Source organism: Xiphophorus hellerii, chromosome 16 (assembly GCF_003331165.1).
Source record: "Xiphophorus hellerii strain 12219 chromosome 16, Xiphophorus_hellerii-4.1, whole genome shotgun sequence".
NCBI lineage: Eukaryota > Metazoa > Chordata > Actinopteri > Cyprinodontiformes > Poeciliidae > Xiphophorus > Xiphophorus hellerii.
Window position 1 is genome coordinate 442,756 of NC_045687.1, and position 19,849 is coordinate 462,604.

Here is a 19,849-nt window from a genome sequence, read left to right on the forward strand (position 1 = left end):
TCCCTAAACATAACTGGTACAAAGTCTTTAGCATCATTGTGGAGCAACTTTGACCCAGTCAGTCATGTTGGAGGGTTTTTCCAGTAAAAACGACCCATTTAAGGTTATGCCAGAGAATTAAGTCCAGACTTTAAGTATAAAACAATGTTTATTGTTCACAAAACATTCAGTTTTTGTGAATCTGTTCACAAGTGAGTAAAACAGGAGTCCGTTCAGTTACGCTTTATTCCTATGAAACAACCCAGAATGAAGTGGAGCGCCCCCTGCAGGTCTGGAGTCCTCTGGACGGGTTGGGTCTTGCTCCTATCTGAACCTGAATGACGATGAAGATTATGCTGACAGCCTTCATCTCGTGGAGATGAAGTAAAGCGGCTGCTCTGGATCATCTGATCCAGAACTCTGATGGATCTTCCAGGCAGAACCGGAAGTGCTGCTGGGTCTCCTCTGTGATGATGGAGGAACTGAGATCTCCTGTTTTTTAATCAATTTAAGGCTAAACCAGCAGATAATGAGAAATAAGCACACCGAGACAGGAGTAAAAACGAACCCATTGCTTCTTTATTCATCATTGTACAGTAGTCATTCATACGTAGCTGCCTTGAGTTGGTCTTTTTTTGTCTGTTTTCACCGTTTGTTCCACCTTCTTCCTCGTTTCCCATCAACACATTGGAAGAGTCGTGGACAAAATAGAAAAACAAACCGAACACAGAAAGAAACAGGAAATGCCCCTTTTTCCACAACAAAAACTACATTTGGCAAAAAAAGAGGAGCAGGGGACGTCGGGTTGATCCAGTGCATGGAGAATATACTAAGATCCAAAACTGATATGTTCAACCAATCAGCTTCGATCTGCTCACCTGTTGCTAGGTGAAGCCCACAAAGTGACCCCCCCCCCCACACTGTAAAAAACAACTTGAAACATATAAAAAGCTGAGCTGATGCTGTTTATGGCACAACGAGGGCGGAGGCGCCGCAACATTCAGCCCACCAGCAAACACTCTGCAGAACAGAACCGGGCCAAACCGGGTCGGTTCCGAATTAATACAGAGAGGAGCAGCAGTCAGTGATAAACCGCTTATCATTTTTTCTCAGGAGTAAAGTTCAGTTCTCTGTCCTCTGATCCAGTTTCTGAACTGGTTCTGATCCAGTTTCTGAACTGGTTCTGATCTGACCCGTCCTGAAGTCTTCCTGGGTTTGGCAGCTTTTCACTCGGCTTCAGTTGAGAAACGACCAGAAAATGTCTGAATTATTATTATTCCTTTATGCATCTCGGCAGAAAACATGTTCGGAACCGGGTCAGAGCCAGGAACCGGGTCAGAACAAGAATCAGTTCAGAGTTTCAGAATCTGGGTTTAGGTTGGGAATCTGTTCAGAGCCGGAATCATCTTTGGAATTCTGTTGATTTGGTCATTTTGGATCGGAACCAGTTTTTGGGTCAGAACCAGTTTTCGGGTGTCTGCCTGGTTGAGCCTCTCCTTCCTTCTGACAGTTTTATTTGTTTTGATACTGAAAATGAATTGAAATAGAAAATAAAGACATGAAGGCTCTGATATGATCTAAAGGAGATGAACAACATTTTCCAGAATAAATCCAGACCCAGAACCGGACCGGACCGGACCTCCTCTCCTCTCCTCTCCTCAGACATCAGCGACCCAAAGCCGCAGACGAGCAGCAATATGAAGATCCTCTAAAAACCAAGATGAGTCACTCTGTGGAGTTTCTCCGTCCCCTTTCCTCCAACCGGACCGAGCTGCAGCAGAACCCTGAACCAGACCAGAACCGGCTCGGCTCAGACCGCGGCGGGAAGTGCTGCTGTGGCACCGAATAAATTAAAGTCAACAAAAAATACTCCTGAGAAATAACACGGGATCAAGATCCGATCGGACTGGAACCGAGGAGGAGGGGCTGGCGAGGCTCAGTTTAAACACACACACACCCACACAGGGGCAGGGTAAAGGGTCGGCCCAAACACCCGGTGCCGGAACAGACTGGAGGCCTGTGCCCGGGTCCGAACCGATCGGACCCACAGAGGTTCTGATGGGAATGTGGAGGAACGCTGAGCTGGAACGTTTTAGGAAGCAGCTCAGGGTGTGTGTGTGTGCGTGTGTGTGGCTGAATCAGCAGCTGACGAGGGGTGCCGTGATTGGTCGAAGGGAGGGAGTGTTCAGGGAGGTCAAAGGTCATTTACAGTAAACTACAGGTATATACACACACCCATAAATGTACAGAGAACGAATATGTACATGCTCAGGGTTGCTAAGTTTCACCAAGTCTCCTCCGAGGAAGAGCTGCTCCTCCTCTTCCTCACCTGCTTGTAGTGTAACACGGGCGGAGGCGGGGCTTAAAGCAGTCACATGACTTAGCTGTTCTTCAGCAGCGTTCTGTCATCAGGAAGAGCCGAGGAGGACGAGTTAGCAGCGACGGCGGCAGCCGAGGAAGAGGAGGTGGAGGAAGAGGAGGACAGGAAGGGGAAGGAGAGCAGCTGTCCCGACTCGGTGGAGAGGAGGGAGCAGGAACGCAGGTCCACCGTCTGCAGGGCGGAGCAGCACTGGAGCAGCTGGACGCACTGTTCAGTTAGCTTCACACAGCCTGCACACACACACACACACACAGTGAGCCTGACAAAGAGCGAGGATGAGGAGGAGGAGCGCTGGCCCCGCCTACCTGCCAGGTTGAGGTGAGCGAGGCTCTCCCTCAGCGGCGACACGGCCAGGTTGCGGACCGTCTGGTCGCTGACGTTCAGGCAGTGGCTCAGGTCCAGCCGGGTCAGCTGGGGGGTGTGGCGCACCAGGAGGCGGGACGACGCGTCCGTCAGGTCCAAACCGGCCAGTCGCAGCTCTGTCACGTTCTGGAACCGCCCCACCCTGCTCTCGCTGGGAGCTGAGGACCAATCAGAGCGCAGGACACTCAGAGCCGCTCTGGGCTGAGCAACAGAAGGTTAGAGAGGCGGGGAGGGACTCGCCTGTCCGGGACTCAGGTGGGGGGGCCAGCAGCTCCCTCAGGTGAGAGTCTTTAAGATCTTCCACTCTGCTGAGGTCCAAAAGCTTCAGACACGGACAGACGGCCTGACAGAGAGCGGAGACGGCCGGCCAGGCGCAGCCGGAGACGTTCAGCTCCAGAAGACCTGGAGGGGGAGAGAGGGTGAGATACGAGGACAATCTGGGAGAGCGACACGGAGCGGTACGGAGGTGTGCGCGAGAGCGTCACCTGGTAAGCGGTTGATGAGCCACATCAGCTGCTTCTTGGAGATGTTGGTGCAGCCCAGGTTGAGGGAGACCGGCTGCCGCCTGATGATGCCGCTCAGCATCGGGGGGGTGATGGAGCGCTGGCGGCTCAGGTCGATCTGCGTCCACAGCCTCTTGTCGCAGCACCTGGACGGGTCAACGGGTCAACAGGTCAACAATTGACCGGCTGGCGAGCCGCCCAGCAAGAAACAGGAAGTGACTCACCAGCGGCTCCAGGTGCGACACACCCTCATGCAGACGCAGAGCTCCCGCTGGCTCAGGTAGGTGAAGACTCGCAGCCAGACGTCACGCGTCATGATGTGGGCGGAGCCGCAGTCCAGAAGCAGGCAGCTGGGCTCCGGGCAGGTGGGAGGCGGCCGCACCAGGTGCCGCTCCATCTGGACGGGCCGGGGGGGCGAGGGCACGGCGGGGGGGCTGCGTTTCATCACCTGGGAGCGCGGCGCCAGGCGGGATGGCTGCGAGCACGGCGACGCCGCCATGGCCGACATCAGCAGGCCGCTACTGGCCACGCCCCCCCCGTTGGCGGTGGGGATGGAGGACGACACGCCGCTCCTCTGGCTCGGCGTCTTGCTGTTGTTGCGGATCTTGTTGCCGCGGCTGCCTTTGGCTCCGCCCCCTCCGCCGCCGTGTCTGTGATTGGTCAGAACGCCACTGGCGTTCTCTTTCTCCCCGCCCCCCGCCCCGCCCCGGGTCCGCCCGTTGCGCGCTTCCTGTCCGTTGCTGCGCTGCTTCGCTGCGAAGCCGTCGTGCAGAGAGGACGGAGGGATCTGATTGGACGAGAGCGGCGAGGGGGGGGGCAGGGAGGCAGAGTTCTTCCTGCTCCGCTCCGGAACGTCGTCCTCCTCCGGGTCCATCAGACCGGGCTTCCGTCCCCTTGACGGCACGTCGGCCCCGCCCCCTCCTCTCCGCCGGGCCTTGTCCCCGCCCCCTCGCGCCGGCTCCTCCTCCCGCTCCTCCTCGCCCCGCCCCCCCTCGCCCTCTGACTCGTCGCTGGCGCTGAAGCCGAGTTCGGCCAGCCGCCGCGCCCGCTCTCGCTCGCTGCGGCTCCGCTCCCGCTCAGCGCGGCTCCCGCCGCTGTTGCCGTAGACAATGGGAGGGGGAGGGGCCGGAGAGGACGACGAGGGCGAGGACCCACCCCCCTGCTCGTCCTGGAGCGAGTCGTCCGAGTCGGACTCTGAGTCGGACTCGGAGCTGGAGGACGAGGAGGAGGAGGACTCGGGGCGGCGCTCCAGCAGGCACATCCTGCGGAAACGCTCCAGCTTCTCGCGGTGATGAGAACGCTGTTCGGCGCTAGACGCCACTCCGGCCGCCGCCGCCGCGCTGCCCCCTGCTGGCTGGGATGAGGACGAGCTCTGCTGGCCTCCCGCCGCCACAGAGGAAGAACCGGGTCCGTTCGACTCGCCCACTTCCTGTTTGGGTTTCTGACCACAGAACAGGAAGAAACTTCTGTGTTTAAATTCACATCAACCGACACGCTGCTTCCTGTCTGTTAGATCAGAACCAAACCTTCAGCTCAGAACCGTTTCCCTTTGCTAAAAGATGCAATGATGGATTACAATCTGTCAGATTATTTATTAATGTCTTCATGTTTCCGCTTGATGCCTTTTAGCAAACAGAAATCCTTTTACTCCCTTCATATTTATATTCAAATTCAATATCAAAGCTTCTGAAATATACTAAAAATCAATTTCTTAAGAATATGGAGAGATGTAAAAAAGAATTTAAATGAACCATATTGTGGGGCGTGCTGTGGTGGCACAGGGGGTTAGCACGCCCCACGTTTGGAGGCCTTAGTCCTCGACGTGGACGTCACGGGTTCGACTCCCGGTCCCGACGACCTTTGCCGCATGTCTTCCCCCCTCTCCTCACCCTCCTTCCTGTCTGCCTACTGTAAAAAAAATACGAGCCACTAGCGCCGCAAAAACTCTTCGGAGAAAAAAAAAATAAAGAACCAAATTGTTTATCGCTGTTCAGTCCAGTGTGGGGTAACCGATGTTTGTACCTGGTAGAGCTGATTTAATATTTAAAACATGGAAAGACAAATGATTCAGAATCTTTATGAACCAGACTCAGACAAACTAATGAGCTTTCAGGATCTGCAACATAAATTTTACCTAGATAGAAATCAAAATAATGAGTTGACTTTAGAGCCAAATTAACTTTAGAAAAAATGTTAACAAAGGACAGTTTGAAGAAAGGAATCATATCAGAGTTTTATCACTCAATAATGTTACATATATCAGAAGGATCTCATGATAGACTTAAGGCTTGGAGAGAAGATTTACTGCTAGAGTTTTCTGAGGAAGATTGGCAAACAGCATGTAAACTGGCAAACAGCAGCTCTATCAACACATCTCTTTAAATGATCCAGTTCAAATGGTTAATGCAGGTTTATATAATAACACTGGACCTTAATAGGTATAACAGGGAGATTCCTGATGTTTGTCCAACATGCACAGAGGACAGAGGAACTCTGGTTCACTGCATGGAGGATAATTACACTGTTTTGGAAAGAGGTAAAAGATGTAATTGAGAAAATAATTTCCAAACAAATAATTCTTGAGCCAAAGCTGTTTGTGTTTGGACTGTACCCTGAAAAACATCATTATACTAAAAATGAACGGACATTTATAAACTTAAGTTTGCTTAATGCGAAAAGATGAATATCAATGTTTTGGAAAAAGACTCATGGACCGACCATAAACCAATGGCTCTGGAAAAAATTATATATATTAAAGGGAAAAGAAGATTTGTTTGAGTTCATCTGGATCCCTTCATTAGGGAGATGTTCAAGGATCTGAACATCTCAGAAGACGGTACAAGAACAAGTTAACTGCAGTTCCCAAAGACAATTCTGTTTGAGGACATACACTGTTAAACTTAAATCTCAATATAAAGATGATATGTGGAATGTGTGATGGTTGCATTGAAACCAGGATTGTGAGGCATTTTGTTGTCCTTTTTTGTTTGTATTTTATTTTGACTTGAACAGTAATACCAATACTGTTATTGACACACTTTGTATACTGTTCAAGATCTTTGTTTAAACTGCTAAAATTCTAATAAAGATATTTTGGAAAAAAAAAAAAAAAGGAAATCCTTTTAGTGATTCTGAAACTAGAGAAGTTTGGTTCTGATCCAACCTCAGACAGGAAACTGGTGGGAGTGGCTTCACTGGGTGTATGTAAACTTTTGGTCTTCAGGGTTTTTCATTGATAAACTATTGAAATGTTTCAGAGCTGGTCAGAGAAATGAAAAGCTTCGTACCTTTTTGAGGCGTTTCTCGTGCGCGCCTTTAATCTGAAGGGCAACAGGAAACAGAGCAGATCAGAGCGGATCCAGACCAGAACCAGAACCACACAGAACGGACCGGGCTCACCTTCTTCTTGGGCCCGCTGTCCATTGGCTGCTCCTTCTCCTTCTTCCTCTTGTGCCCGCCCTCCGGCCTGGCCGCCTCCTCCAATGGGGGCGGAGCTTTCTTCTTGGGGGGCGGGTCATCCGTCAGCTTCCAGCGCCCCGCCTCCCCGTTGTCCAGCCGCCGCTTCCCCGACCCGTCTGCCTGGTCCTGGACCCGAGAGACGGACCTGATCAGAATTCACTACCAACATGGTGACCGGACCGAACCGGGCCGGACCGACTCACCTTGCTGGTCTTCCCCTCCTTGTGGCATTTGGGACACTCCCAGCAGTTTGGGATCTCGTCGTTGATGATCCCGTCCGCCTTTCCCATCTGCAGAGAGACGGAAACACAGACGGCATCAGCAGGTTCTGCTCTCCAGAACCGATCTGGCTGCAGAACCTGTCCAGGTTCATCTCCATCAAACTGAAGCCAAAGAGCAGCTCAGAGTCTCATGGACTAAATCAGACAGAAAGAGAGAAATGTTTGGTTCTGGAGACGTTCTGGACCGGACCGATGAGATCACTGAGGTCAGAACCTGGTCCAGACATTAACGGGCCGGTGTTCTGAATTTTCCTCCACCTGTCATTAAAATGCTTCATAAATATGAATTCAATAAATATTACTTGAAATTGGGCCTCTGTCTCTTTAAGAAGCTCCTGCTCTTTCTGAGGCTCCGCCTCCAGGAAGTCATCCCAACATGGCTCCACGATTCACTCTTCAACGTTTCTACCAGCGTTGCTCTGAACAGCAGCTCCTATAATGAGCTCAGCAGCTGTTTGCTAATTGCTGCTGGCTAGTCTGAAGGAGCAGAGTGAGGGAGGGGCCCTGGAGGCGGGGCTAGGTCCATCCAGGCGTTTTGCAGCTCAATGGTTGCTATAGAGATGAAAGAATTTCTCAAACATGAGCAACCGCTACTGCTGGTGTCAGTCCGGTCCGACTCACCTTGAGGCAGCTGGGGTGGATGATCTCGTTGCAGATGGTGCACTCCATCAGGCAGAGGCTGAACTTCTCCTCCTCAGAGTCCACCGTGTCTTCCTTCCCCGCCTCGCCGCACGCAAAACACACCGCGGTATGAGGCAACACGGGCTGCACACACACACACACACACTTTTTTTACTCTTCATCTTTTCTTGGTTCAGATTCCAAACCTCCATTAGTTACAGAATATTCTAAAATACAATTTAATGTTTCTTTTTCGGTCAATGTGGCTGTTCTTATTTATTAGTTTTTTGGTTGTTTTTTTTTACCAGTTATTTGTTAATTCTTACATTGTGTGTGAATTGTGAGACAGTTATTTTTTGTTTTTAAGCATATGCACTGACTGACGGCACCTTTTAAATGTCATTGTCCTTGTGACAATGACAATAAAGATTTATCTCTAGCTCAATACAGTATTTTTTTATTGAATTCATTCCAGTCACATGAACTCAAAAATGCAGATTAAATTCATAAAATAAACTGAAAAGAAATGTTATAAAAGAAATGATAACATATGTAATGATGCTGAACTATAAAAATAGTAATGTAAAACACTTAAACTTTAAATATTTAGTCAAATTTCAATTCTATGTATGCTAAGCTAATAGCAGCAGTAGCTAATCTACCACTATAATCACTTAATAATAATCACAAAACAAACATGAAGCCTGAAAACATAAAACTGTAACGGACTGAATGTTCTGTTCTTTGTTTGAAACGTTTGAGTGTTTTTTGTGTTGAATCCTGATACATGTAGTGGGGTCAGAGGTCAAGTTTAGAGGTGATGTGTGAATTAGGTTCTGGTTAGGGAAAATGTCTGGGTGAGGGATAAATACAGTTACTAAAATTAATGAAGTTAATACAAAGTCCTGATATGGCAAGAAATACAACTACTGTGTGTGTGTGTGTGTGTGTGTGTGTGTGTGTGTGTGTGTGTGTGTGTGTGTGTCTCACCGCTGTGCACTGTCTCTGCAGGCAGGACTGCTTCATCCTCCCCGGTCCGCCGAACTTCTTCATGTCCTTACAGAAGTGACACTCTCCACACTCAGTCCTCATGCAGGCCTGGCAGCGCCGGCACCGGGTCCGCCTGCGCCGTGCCCCGCTGCCTGCCCCCCCACCCAGCGCCTTACTGCCCGACATCCCCCAACAAGTCAGCTGCGCACAGAGAGAGAGAGACGGGTCAGAACCAGACTCCAGTCGGGCCCGGCCTGCAGTCTTCCAGAACCTCAGGACTCCTGCAGCTGGCTGCACGATGTGAGGAAAACATAAAACAGGTAAAAGTTGCGACGGCTCTGCAGAGACGGGAGGCAACATGAACTCAAGTTTGGTTTAACATTTAGTGCTACTATAAATATTATGATGGAAAACATATTTTTAGGAAAATAGTTTTACAGTCACACTTTCATCTGACCCAGGATTTATACCAACAACCTGCGTTTAGTCAGATTTCACTTTACTGACATTTATTGATGCTTTGTGGAACAAAAAGTGGAGAAAATATAAAAAATAACATTTCCGATCAAAATTTCTGTTTTTTTAGTGTAACTGAAATGCATCATAACAACAAATCCAATTCTTATAAGAAATATTCCATAATAAATGAGAAACGATGCGATAAATAACATCCTGCCGCTCCGATTGGGCCCGTCAGAACCAGACACTAACATAGAAGCAAGTGGATCCCATCAGAACCTCCTGGACGTGTAGAACCCAAACAGAACCCAAACTGATGCCTTCAATGGCCGCTGAGTCTGTCCGATCACTGTCGTCATGGCAACCGCAGCAGACCGACCCGACCAGAACGGTTTTATACATCCGCCAGCATGAGCTCGAGTTCTGGGTGTGAATGGTTTCGGTTCTGTTGAGAAAATCTGGGTCAATCAGAACCGGGTCGGTTTTGATTTAGGCTTTAAAACACTTCAGGTCAGAACCAGAATTAATATTCAAGATCCAGTTTCCATAAGAGATCATTTGTTCCAGAAATTATTAGATTGATTGGTTAGTCAAGCTGCTGATTGGCTAGTTCTGCTGACTCACATATTAAAGATAATCTAGATTTTCCTTTCCGAACACCAAAGAATGACATTGTTCTGTTGCCCTGCAGCCCCGCATCATGACACCTCCTCCTCCATGCTGCATTCAGTCAGAGCGGTAAACCGAGGAGAAACGACCCGAGTCAGCACAGTTATGGTTTGGATCAGACCGGCTCTGATTGGGGCTCACACCGCTCCAGGTATCTTCTTCTATGGTTTTCACTTCCTGCTGATCGTCTTCCTCAGCCTGAGAGCTTCAGAACTTCAGAGTTCACAGAGCTGGACTCTGAGGAAATGTTCCGGCAGCCATGTTAGTCAGGGCAGCACTCAGGTGTGTCACAATCCGTTCCAACTCAATTCTGATTGGATGTTGCTGCAGGTGACAGGAAGAATGAAGACTGGTTTCCTCTGGTTCTGGTTCTGACAGACCATAATGATCCAGCACCAGGCCCAGCAGGCATTGCGGAGCATTGACCGCCTACAGAGTCAGCAGTGCCCCCCCTGGACTGGAAGCTGTTTTTATTTTTACCTCAGAGTGGCCAACTTTCTGTTATTCCTATCTTTATTTGATACAGTAGAGGCTTCTGCATGTCCCATATCTGTGCCTTCCGTCACTTTTTTCAGCCGTTAAAACTGTTTAATCCGTTGTTAACATGTCGTGACCCGTTTTTCCGAGCCATCTTTAAACACAACATGAGTGCTAAGACACTAGCTGGGTTTACACCTGTGGCAGCGAAGGAGACCTGCTGCTGCTGCACAGAGCTGCTCAGGTGTGTTAGGATCATGGCAGCAAACCAGTAAACGCAAAGAACTTTGCAGTTTTTCCCCCAAACTAACAGAATGAGTAAAGCTGTTGGATGCAGCTAATGTTAGCTAAAAGATGACTAGCTAACACCAATACAGCACCTTTATCTTGTTAACTAGTAGCCTGTCGGCTGCTGGTGTTCATGTTCAAAAGTTGGCAGTACTTGTTACCTTCACTTGAGTAACTTTTTGGGAAAACATTTTTACAGTTTTACATCACTGTACTGTTGTAATTTACTTGAGTAATATTATTATTGCTACATAGATTCATTTTGCATTTAAAGAAATAAACTTCAGAGATTGGAAACATTAGATTTTTGCAACGTAATGTTTTGAACATGAAACCTGAACATTTTATACATGTCACTGTTCACATCCATTGTTTATTTTGTATTAATAAACATGGTTATTTATCTGAAAGGTTACATAAAGGTTTGTTTATGTATTTACAGCATTAATGATTACCGCAATAGATCCAATAACAGCAATATTGATCATCTGGAAAAGTAAAAGCTGGTTTACCCTGCCCCCTTAAAATAAGCCGATTATTGATCAGAACCTGCAGCAGAACCCGCTCTGGAAGACCTCAGAGCCCAGAGTATGCATTTCCCCCTGGTGAACCGAGCTTGGTTCTGAAACCAGACCTGGTAGAACCAGCTAGGGTCTACCAGGGAGTCCAGGTCTTCACCCATCCCGGCCAGCTGGACCCTCCAGTAGAACCAGCAGCAGCAAGAACCACCATGAAGGAACATAAGGCTTTATAGCTGACTTGGTTCCTGGCGCTGACCCGGCTGCAAAACAGAACCGTCCACAGACCCAAACCCAGCAGCCAGTCCGCTTGGTCCCGTTGCTGTACAACAATCTGCTTCTGTAGCAGTAAAGTGATCCAAACACACCAGCAGGTTTCTCCCTTAATAAGCAACACTTTGTTTAAAATGTATTTTACGGTTATTTGTGTTTCTTTGATATTTCATTTGGTTTGATATTCTGAAGCACTGAAGTGAAACAAACATGAAATAAGAAATCAGGAAGGAGGAACATTATATAACACCATCCTAATATTTATCCATAGTTTCCTGTATAAATATTTGACTTCCAAATGTTTCATGGGTTCAGCAGAAAAAAAAATTTCAAACAAAGCTTTTGTAGAAACAAGAGGTCTCACTTTAACAGAAACTGCAGGTTTAAACATGTTTGTTGTTCATTTAGTGAAGTTACTCACAGTGGCTAGAAGAACCAGAAATGTTACTCAAGTACAAGTACAGTGTAGTAAAACTACTCCTAAAAATACATCTGATCCAAAAGGTATCTCCAGTTAAAGTAAGCAGTTACTACCAGCCTGGTTTTTATTCTGACAGTAACCAAGAGCTGCAGATTCACAGTGACTGTGTGTAAAACACAGCAGGTGTTAAATCAATTCCTATAAAGGCATCTAAATACAGCGTTAATGATTACCGCAATAGATCCAATAACAGCAATATTGATCATCTGGAAACCTGTTAGCTCCATGTTGGCAGCCAGGAATAATAAGGATCTGCTAACGGCTAACAGCTAGCGGGCTATAGCCGCCTCCATTCAGGCATCTGCACCGCTGCGCGAGTTATTGTTGTGTTAATTGAACAATCACACACCTGTACCACACCTGTACAGACACCCAGTCCCTGTCCATAGACCCCCATCCACACCTGCAGGAAAACACAACGGCAGGAATGCTAACGTGTTAGCAGGCTATTTACCCCCTGCGGCTGCTTCCTCCTTCAGGATCCCAACATTGATCAGCTGCAGCCGGGAAGGCAGAAGGGGGCGAGCCCCCGGCTGCGGACACACAGACACACGGCGGCCTCTCACCTCTTCCTGCTAGCTCGCATGCTCCTCGCTGGCTCATTAGAATCGATATTAGCCAACAGTTAGCCGTTAGCTTCAGCTATTAGCCGTTAGCTTCAGCTCAGCGCTTCCTTGTTTGTTCCTCCGCGGGGCTGCTGCAGCTGCTCTGTGCTCCAGGCTGCTCCCCTCACTCGTGTCCCATCACGCTGGTTCCGCCGCTCCGCCGAGCTCCTGGGCCGGGCCAGCCTCACGGACCCGCGCGGGGGTCGAAACGTCTCAGTTGGTGAATTGATCGCTGTGGATAACGTGAAGGGCGCACCGCCGCTGAGGAGCTGGCGGAGTCGTGCCCATTCACTCCTCTCTCTCTCGGTCTCTCTCTTTCTCTGCAGTGAGAGTCTGCCTCGCTCTGCTCCTCTTTCTCCTGCGAGGCTTCAAAAACCACAAAAACACACTAACGCCTCGGTCTCACCAGCGCTGCCTTCAACATCCCCGTGTAACCCTCCGCTAAAAAACTAGTCCTCGCGCATTAACATGAATCAGTTAAAGCGCTGCGCGCGGCTTTTGTTCTCGTGTCTATTGTGTGTGGCGCCTGCTTGTTGCGTGTTGTGCGTAGTTTGGATCACCGCTGTTGTCAGCCAGCTTGTCACCTGTGACACGTTTCTAACCTCCGCATTGATTACATCACACAGGTGACCGAGGATGCCGCGTGCCGCTTCACCCTCGGAGCGTAACGACAAAAATATATAAATAAATGGTGGAACAAATGTAGTAAATAAAATATGGACAGGAAAACTGCGCACGCATAACCTCTGCACGATGACGTCACATCGCAAACATGGAGTTTTGGGGTGTGTAGTTTTTTTTAACTTTACCCTAAAATAATGACTCAACTGATCAGTTTAAAATAAAGGACAATCAAAACATAGTTAATAAAGACAAAAAGTTGTGGAAATTGATAACGTAAATAAGGTTAAAAATATATATATATATATTTTAGTAAATCAAAACACGGAACAATCCAACTTGGAAATAAATTGGTTTTATATTATTATTATTATTATTATATAATTTAAATAACATTCTTCAAAACACCCAAAAATACTACATATATAATGCAAAATCAACAGAACAAAAATAAACGCAACAATGCAACAATTTTCACACTGTACAAGAATCTCCGGTGGTATATGGATTGTCTTTAGTGGAAATTTCAAATATTGGCAAAGTTGATACAAAGCAAATTAATTGAAATGTAGAACTAACAAGCCCAAAAGATAAGTAGTCCAAGAACAAGTGCTGGTGGAAACTTATAGGGTTTTCCATTTATCTTTAAAGTTTGATCTGAGAATAATATGAAACCTGGTTGAATCATTTTTTGGTTAAAAGTAAGAAAATCTGAAGAATTTACCAATTGTTGAACTTATTACTGTTACAAATCTGTGCTAATATGTTTGTCTCAAGATGTTATGTATTCAGTCACTAGAGGAGCATGTATTTTTGTGTTATCATATACAAACCACCAGGAATGCAGATAAGCAGTTCGTACAACAAATATATTTCTAATGCAGCTGTATTTGATTTAAGGTTTGAACTGGTGCAAAAACTGTTACTGTTTATAATTCTGAGTTCAGCAACCTTTCTAGAAATTTGTAAAAACATCGAGTTTGGAAATCTTTACTTTTTTTCCTTTTTTTACAAAGTACTGACTAATCACTAAAATAAATGTACTTATTCTTAATCCTCACTGAAATTGGAAGGGATATGTAGATAATGCATCCAAGAATGTTGAGAACAAAGTAAAAGCCCTTTTTAGTTTAGACGGGTTTTTACTGAAATTTCATTGGCTGAATGAAATTTCAGCCAAATGAAATTCTTTTTCATTTGGCTGAGTGAAAAAGAATTTAATTCAGCCAAAACTGCAGCTACCTTCTTCCTTTGAAGGCTTTTCCAGTTAACGTTTCACCCTACCAATATGGTGGTCTCGCTGACGAGTCGCATCAGCGTCCATGGCTCCTCCCTGCCCGGCCTCTGCGCAGCTAACAAGCTAAGCTGGCTCGGCGGCTCGCAGCTTCTCTCGGTGTGGTTAGTTAGTTTGAGACGCACCGGCTCCATCCACAGTACGGTGCCCCTCACAGCGATCTGGTGGAACATTCACGCCCGGCATAGGGACACCGAGTTCGGACATCAGCTTACAAACAGGTGAAAATGATTAAGCTGTTCTCCCTGAAGCAGCAGAAGAAAGACGAGGAATCTGCTGGAGGAAACAGAGCCGGAGCCGGGGGGAAGAAAGCCAGTGCGGCCCAGCTCCGAATACAGAAAGGTGGGTCAGTAACCCGACCGGGGCCCGCTTAGCTGCCCAGCGGGGCTTCCTGGCCGGGTACCGAGCAGTAAACAGCGGGTAAAAACAACCGCTCTGGAGGAGGATCAGTACGTCCAGGCCGGCTGTTGTTACCCAGGCAGGCTAACAGTTAGCCTTTCTGGGTAACCAGGAGCTAACGACGGCTAGCTCCCCCTGCCATAGTTAAAAACAAACTGAGTCGGAGCTAAAACGTTCACACCCTGCTATAACTATACCAACACCTGCCTAATCCCAGGTACCATGGAAACCTGGTTTAATCAGAGGCATTAATCTGTTAAAATGGTTTAATCAGAGGCTTTAACCAACTAACCTGGTTTAGTCAAAGGTTTTAACCAACTAACCTGGTTTAATCAGAGGCTTTACCCAACTTACCTGATTTAGTCAAAGGTTTTAACCAAGTAACCTGGTTTAATAAGAGGCTTTACCCAACTAACCTGGTTTAGTCAAAGGTTTTAACCAACTAACCTGGTTTAATTAGAGGCTTTACCCAACTTACCTGGTTTAGTCAAAGGTTTTAACCAACTAACCTGGTTTAATCAAAGGTTTTAACCAACTAACCTTATTTAATCAAAAACCTGTTAGTTGTGATTAAACCAACTAACCTAAACCAGGTTTAACTTCTGATTAAGCCGGCTGTAATCAGAGGTTTTAACCAGCTGTTGGAGGTCAAGGGGCGTTTTGGTGAATCCTGACTGAACCGACATGTCTGCTCGGCCCGGTTCCACCGGGTTCTGACCGGCTGCTGGTTCTTCCTGAACACCATCACCTTTAATTCTGATGCTGTTACCACAGCGATGATAAAACTCCAGATCTGTCCCTCCTGCTAACCTCCGTGTTTTCTGTTGTGAGCTGAAGCGATGGGTTCAGGATGTTGATGATGATGATGTTTGTGTTGCAGACATCAATGAGTTAAACTTGCCAAAGACGTGTGAAATCAGCTTCCCTGATGACGACGACCTCCTCAACTTTAGGCTCATCATCTCGCCAGACGAGGTGAGTTCAGGAACTCTAACAGCATTAAAAACATGGACGATAACGTTTTGCTTTCTCATGATGTAATGGTAAAATTAGTTTATTAATAATCACATTTTCTTGCTGCATCTGTAGTTTTTTTCCAGTTCTTTATATTTCCTTATTTTTTATGGTTCAGCCTTTTTCCTAACTGGATTAAATTTTGATTTTTCCTCTAATTCTTCATCCAGCATCCCATAATAATAATGGGACATGATGAAGATGATGATGATGATAATGTTTTCCTCATTCCTTGAACGTCTGGTCGGGTCTCTGATGATCTTTAACGAGCTTTTTGGTGAAATTCAATCCGGCAGCCATTTTGGTCTGGTCTCAGTCTCTCTGCTGCGTTCAGGGCACATCGGGACGTTGGAGCGTGCTGCATTGAATGTTCAGGGTTCCTACTGAGTCCAGCAAAGTAAAGAATATCTTCCTGATGTTCACCTGGTGTAGGCGGGTTCCCAAACTGGTCTAAAATTCACTGATTGTTTATTCAAAACTTGTATTTTGGTTTGGAATCTGTTCCAGTAGAAGCTCAGCTGTAGTCCAGTTGTACGTTTTGGTGTAAAAACGGGTCAGAACCATGAGGTTGTAGATGGAGGCAGGAGTGAAATGTGGTGATGGAGACAAGTTTTTCTTCATCATGCACATTAAATGTTTTTTTCTCTTTCAGGGTTTTTACAAAGGAGGAAAGTTTGTCTTCAGCTTTAAGGTAAAATTTTTGTTTGAATTTTGGCAGAAATTCTTCTTCACACCCGGATCCAGTTCAGATCATTAGAACATCGAGTTCCAGTTTCTGAAATGAAACTGGAACTCGTATATTACATATAATTATCACACATAAAGTGAAATATTTCAGCTTTAAGATCAGTCTCAGACCCGGTGTTCCGACCCGGTGTTCCGACCCGGTCTGTGTGTTCCAGGTAGGACAGGGCTACCCCCACGACCCCCCCAAGGTGAAGTGTGAGACGATGGTTTATCACCCCAACATCGATCTGGAGGGAAACGTCTGCCTAAATATTTTAAGGTCAGTTTACAGAACCAGACCGGACCAGGAGGTTCTGTTGTGTCCAGTCTGTCAGTCATCTTTAGATTAATTTTATTGAATAAATTGGGTTAAAACTGTCTGAAAGTCCTATTTCCGACCTAATAACAAAGTATTCTGACATATTTAGATAATGATAGATGTTTGCTCAGTTCTTGTATGCAGTCAGTAATAAACTGAATTGTTTTCTGTTGTGATAAATGAAGATGTTGCTAACGGCTGTCTCTGCTCTTCATCCAGAGAGGACTGGAAGCCGGTTCTGACAATAAACTCCATCATCTACGGTCTACAGTATCTATTTCTAGTGAGTTCAATCTGACTAGTAAAAAACATTTCAGTTCCATTTTGAAAACAATAAATAAATAAAGCATTTTATTAGTCCTGTTCAGTCCACTTCTACCCTATTCCAGTCCATCTGCCTAGTCAAAGTTCGGTCTGGTTGGTGAGGTGTGAACGCTAGTTGACCTCTGACTTCTGGTCCTCCAAACCTCAGTCTGGGTTGAAGTGAGCTGTGGTTCAGTTTGAATCCATATGTAAACGCCAGAGATCGCTCCAAAAGCAGGGAGTGGAATGCAGCGCAGGGCATTCTGGGTAAATACAACCAAAGCTAACCTGTTAGCCTAGCGCTAGCAGCAGAAATGGCTCCTGGTCTTTAGCCAAAGACTAAAGAGAAAAATCTGACGCCTCCATCTTGTTTCCATCTGGTGAAGAAGGAAGTTGCTCTCAGCGTCTTCAGAGGTTTTTGTGTCGTTTCCTTTAGTGATTCTTGGTGCAGCGCCCCCACAGGCCAGGAGGGGAACAGGTTGGTTTGGGTCAGAACCACAGCAGCTGGAGGTGGAGCAGATGGTGGAGTTCTGGTTCCAGTAGAACCAGTAAAACAGCTTTAGTCTGTTTTCCCTCCTGTTTTGAAGTATGAAAACATTTTTTATTTAGTAGATATTTCTTATCTATTTTTTATTGTTGTTGATCAGCAACTACATGTAACGATAGTCTAAATGTCTTCCTTTGACATTTATTACATCCCAGATTCTGTGCTGATGATCACAGATAAGTTAGTCTCGAGTAAAGCCAGAGTTTCCCTCGCTGGACGTTCAGCCTGGTGGGCTTTTCCTCTCGCCCCGCCAGGCTTTATGTCTTTATTTTAAATTCAAGTGAAGGCAATGAAGCTCGTTTTACAGTTGATGCATGCGTCCTTTCACCCAGAATGCTCTGCTTGGATCATGTTGTTGCAGAGCAGGTCCATCTCTACCAGTCAAACAGTTTGGAAACCGGTTCAGAACCAGAACAGTTTGGACCCAGTCAGAGCTACCAGCGAGAAACATTTAGGTTCTGGTTCCGGGTGGTTCTGTTCAGCTCAGCTAATGTTCCTGACCCTAACTGATCATGTGACCTCTGACCCCCAGGAGCCAAACCCGGAGGACCCGCTGAACAAGGAGGCAGCGGAGGTTCTGCAGACGAACCGGCGGCTCTTCGAGCAGAACGTCCACCGCTCGCTGCGAGGCGGCTACGTCGGCGCCACCTACTTCGAGAGATGTCTGAAGTAGCCCCGCCCTGTCCCGCCGTCCTCCAAGCTCCTCCCACTCCCCCTCTCCCACTGTCTGCCTGACCCCTCCTTCCTCCTCGGCTCCTCTTCGGTCGCCATGGCGACGGGAAGCAGGACGACGCAACACGCTTTCCAGTTTTACCACAGAAGAAGAAGCTGCACCTCCCTCTCCTCCTCTTCCTCACCTGTCCCCTCCTCTTCCTCCTCCTCCTCCATTTCTGTTTCACTTCAGCCATGATACGCCACGGTGGGGGGGGGGGGCACCAACGACGACACATCTGAGCGGACTCTGCTGAGGAGGAGGAGGATGAAGGCTGGGTGCTGAGGATGGACAGATGTGGGGGGGAGGGGTGATTGTGAATGTTGCTCTGGTCAACGTCACACCGCCCATGATAATGATGCTCACCAGATTGTTTTCCTGCTTTTATTTTGCGTGCGTGGCGAAGATGCCTGACATCACACAGGTGGTCTGTAGGACACGCCCCTTCCTGTCACCGCCTTCATTCATTGGCTACAGATCAGAGAGAAAGCAGCAAACTCCAAACGGCTTCCTGCATCCTGCAGGAAGTCTAGCAAAGGGGGCGGGGCTTCTCACTTCCTTCCTGCAGGAAGTCTCTGATTGGATGGCTTCTCGGTCTTGAAAGGGGGTGGAGCTTCTCTCTTTGATCCTACCGAGTCTAACAGAGGGGGCGGAGCTTTGTCCTAATGTTTTTGCACAAAGTTTATAAAAGAGGCGGAGCTTTTCATGCAGGAAGTATAAAAGATGGGCGGAGCTTTTTGCTTTCTATCTGTGGGAATTTCTTCACTTGTTTTTGTCCAAGAAGTCTCTGATTGGATGATTTTGTCTTCTTAAAGGGGGCGGAGCTTATTTCTTTGTTCCACAGGAAGTCTAGCAGAGGGGCGGGGCTTCTCACAAGCCTCTAGGTAGATCTTGGATTGAGAGGGTGAGGTTTCTCGTTATTAAACGTGGGCGGAGCTTTGTCCTAACATTTTTGCACAAAGTTTGAAAAAGGGGCGGAGCTTTCCCGAGTGTTCCTGCAGGAAGTGTACCAGATGGGTGGAGCTTTTTGCGTTCTTAAAGTAGGCGGGGCTTCTCACTGCGCTCTCGCAGGAAGTGTAACAGAGGGGCGGAGCTTCTAAATCGGAGGGAGCAGATTCGCCTTAATTTTTTTCTTAAATATTTTTAGTTTTTTTAGCTTAAAGTGGCCACAACGCCCCCTGCTGGGGTGCTGTGGTAGGTCAGGGGTCTGAGTAAAGGGGAGGAGCTAGTTTTAAGGGGAGGGTCTAGGATGAATAGCAGGTGGGAGGGGCTAACTCTTGATGGAGGGAACATGCCTTAAAGTCTTTGTAGCTGTTGATTGGCGGATCGATCGGCATGGGCGGGGCTTATTCCTGCAGGAGCCAGCTGATAGGACAAGATGGAGTCCATCTGTTTGGAGTTTGCTGCTCAATAAATCCCATGAAATGTTGGTGGGCGGGGCCTAGTACGATGTGGGCGGGGCCTAGCTTAGTGGGGGTGCTTGTTTAAATGAGTGGGGTGTGGGTGGGCTTTTGATTTTTATTTTGGGGTGGGTTTGGAGGGGAGGGGCTTGAAATGTTACGATTCTA

General features: G+C 47.2%; 2 protein-coding genes across 3 annotated transcripts; one reads left to right on the forward strand and one right to left on the reverse strand.

Annotated features, from left to right (window-relative positions):
- Positions 1-536: 536 nt before the first annotated feature.
- Positions 537-13,079, reverse strand: fbxl19 (F-box and leucine rich repeat protein 19). Of its 2 annotated transcripts, XM_032587703.1 has the most exons (12): positions 12,308-13,079; positions 12,091-12,144; positions 8,577-8,777; positions 7,587-7,730; positions 6,888-6,974; positions 6,625-6,810; positions 6,513-6,545; positions 3,450-4,666; positions 3,208-3,371; positions 2,963-3,124; positions 2,665-2,880; positions 537-2,589 (listed from the first exon to the last, which is right to left on the reverse strand). In XM_032587703.1, exons 2-12 carry the CDS (start codon positions 12,136-12,138, stop codon positions 2,360-2,362), a joined length of 2,688 nt encoding a protein of 895 aa, XP_032443594.1. In that variant the 5' UTR covers positions 12,139-12,144; positions 12,308-13,079; the 3' UTR covers positions 537-2,359. The 2 variants fall into 2 exon arrangements, with proteins under 2 accessions (XP_032443594.1, XP_032443595.1); XM_032587704.1 differs by lacking the exon at positions 12,091-12,144 and having other exon boundaries at positions 12,308-13,074.
- A 1,218-nt stretch (positions 13,080-14,297) lies between these two features.
- On the forward strand, positions 14,298-19,632 carry ube2m (ubiquitin conjugating enzyme E2 M). Its single transcript, XM_032587706.1, has 6 exons — positions 14,298-14,603; positions 15,541-15,635; positions 16,327-16,365; positions 16,577-16,680; positions 16,939-17,002; positions 18,102-19,632. Exons 1-6 carry the CDS (start codon positions 14,489-14,491, stop codon positions 18,240-18,242), a joined length of 558 nt encoding a protein of 185 aa, XP_032443597.1. The 5' UTR covers positions 14,298-14,488; the 3' UTR covers positions 18,243-19,632.
- The last annotated feature ends 217 nt before the right edge of the window (positions 19,633-19,849 follow it).

What these genes read in the sequence shown, in the direction of transcription:
- fbxl19 (XM_032587703.1), bottom strand. Translation starts at nt 12,138, where the DNA reads ATGGGGGTCTATGGACAGGGACTGGGTGTCTGTACAGGTGTGGTACAG. An exon ending in TCTGTACAGGTGTGGTACAG is followed by an intron (nt 8,778 to 12,090) that starts GTGTGTGATTGT and finishes CTCTGTGCGCAG; the next exon opens with CTGACTTGTTGGGGGATGTC. An exon ending in TGTCGCACCTGGAGCCGCTG is followed by an intron (nt 3,372 to 3,449) that starts GTGAGTCACTTC and finishes TGACCCGTCCAG; the next exon opens with GTGCTGCGACAAGAGGCTGT.
- ube2m (XM_032587706.1), top strand. Translation starts at nt 14,489, where the DNA reads ATGATTAAGCTGTTCTCCCTGAAGCAGCAGAAGAAAGACGAGGAATCT. An exon ending in CCAGCTCCGAATACAGAAAG is followed by an intron (nt 14,604 to 15,540) that starts GTGGGTCAGTAA and finishes TTTGTGTTGCAG; the next exon opens with ACATCAATGAGTTAAACTTG. An exon ending in GTCTGCCTAAATATTTTAAG is followed by an intron (nt 16,681 to 16,938) that starts GTCAGTTTACAG and finishes CTCTTCATCCAG; the next exon opens with AGAGGACTGGAAGCCGGTTC.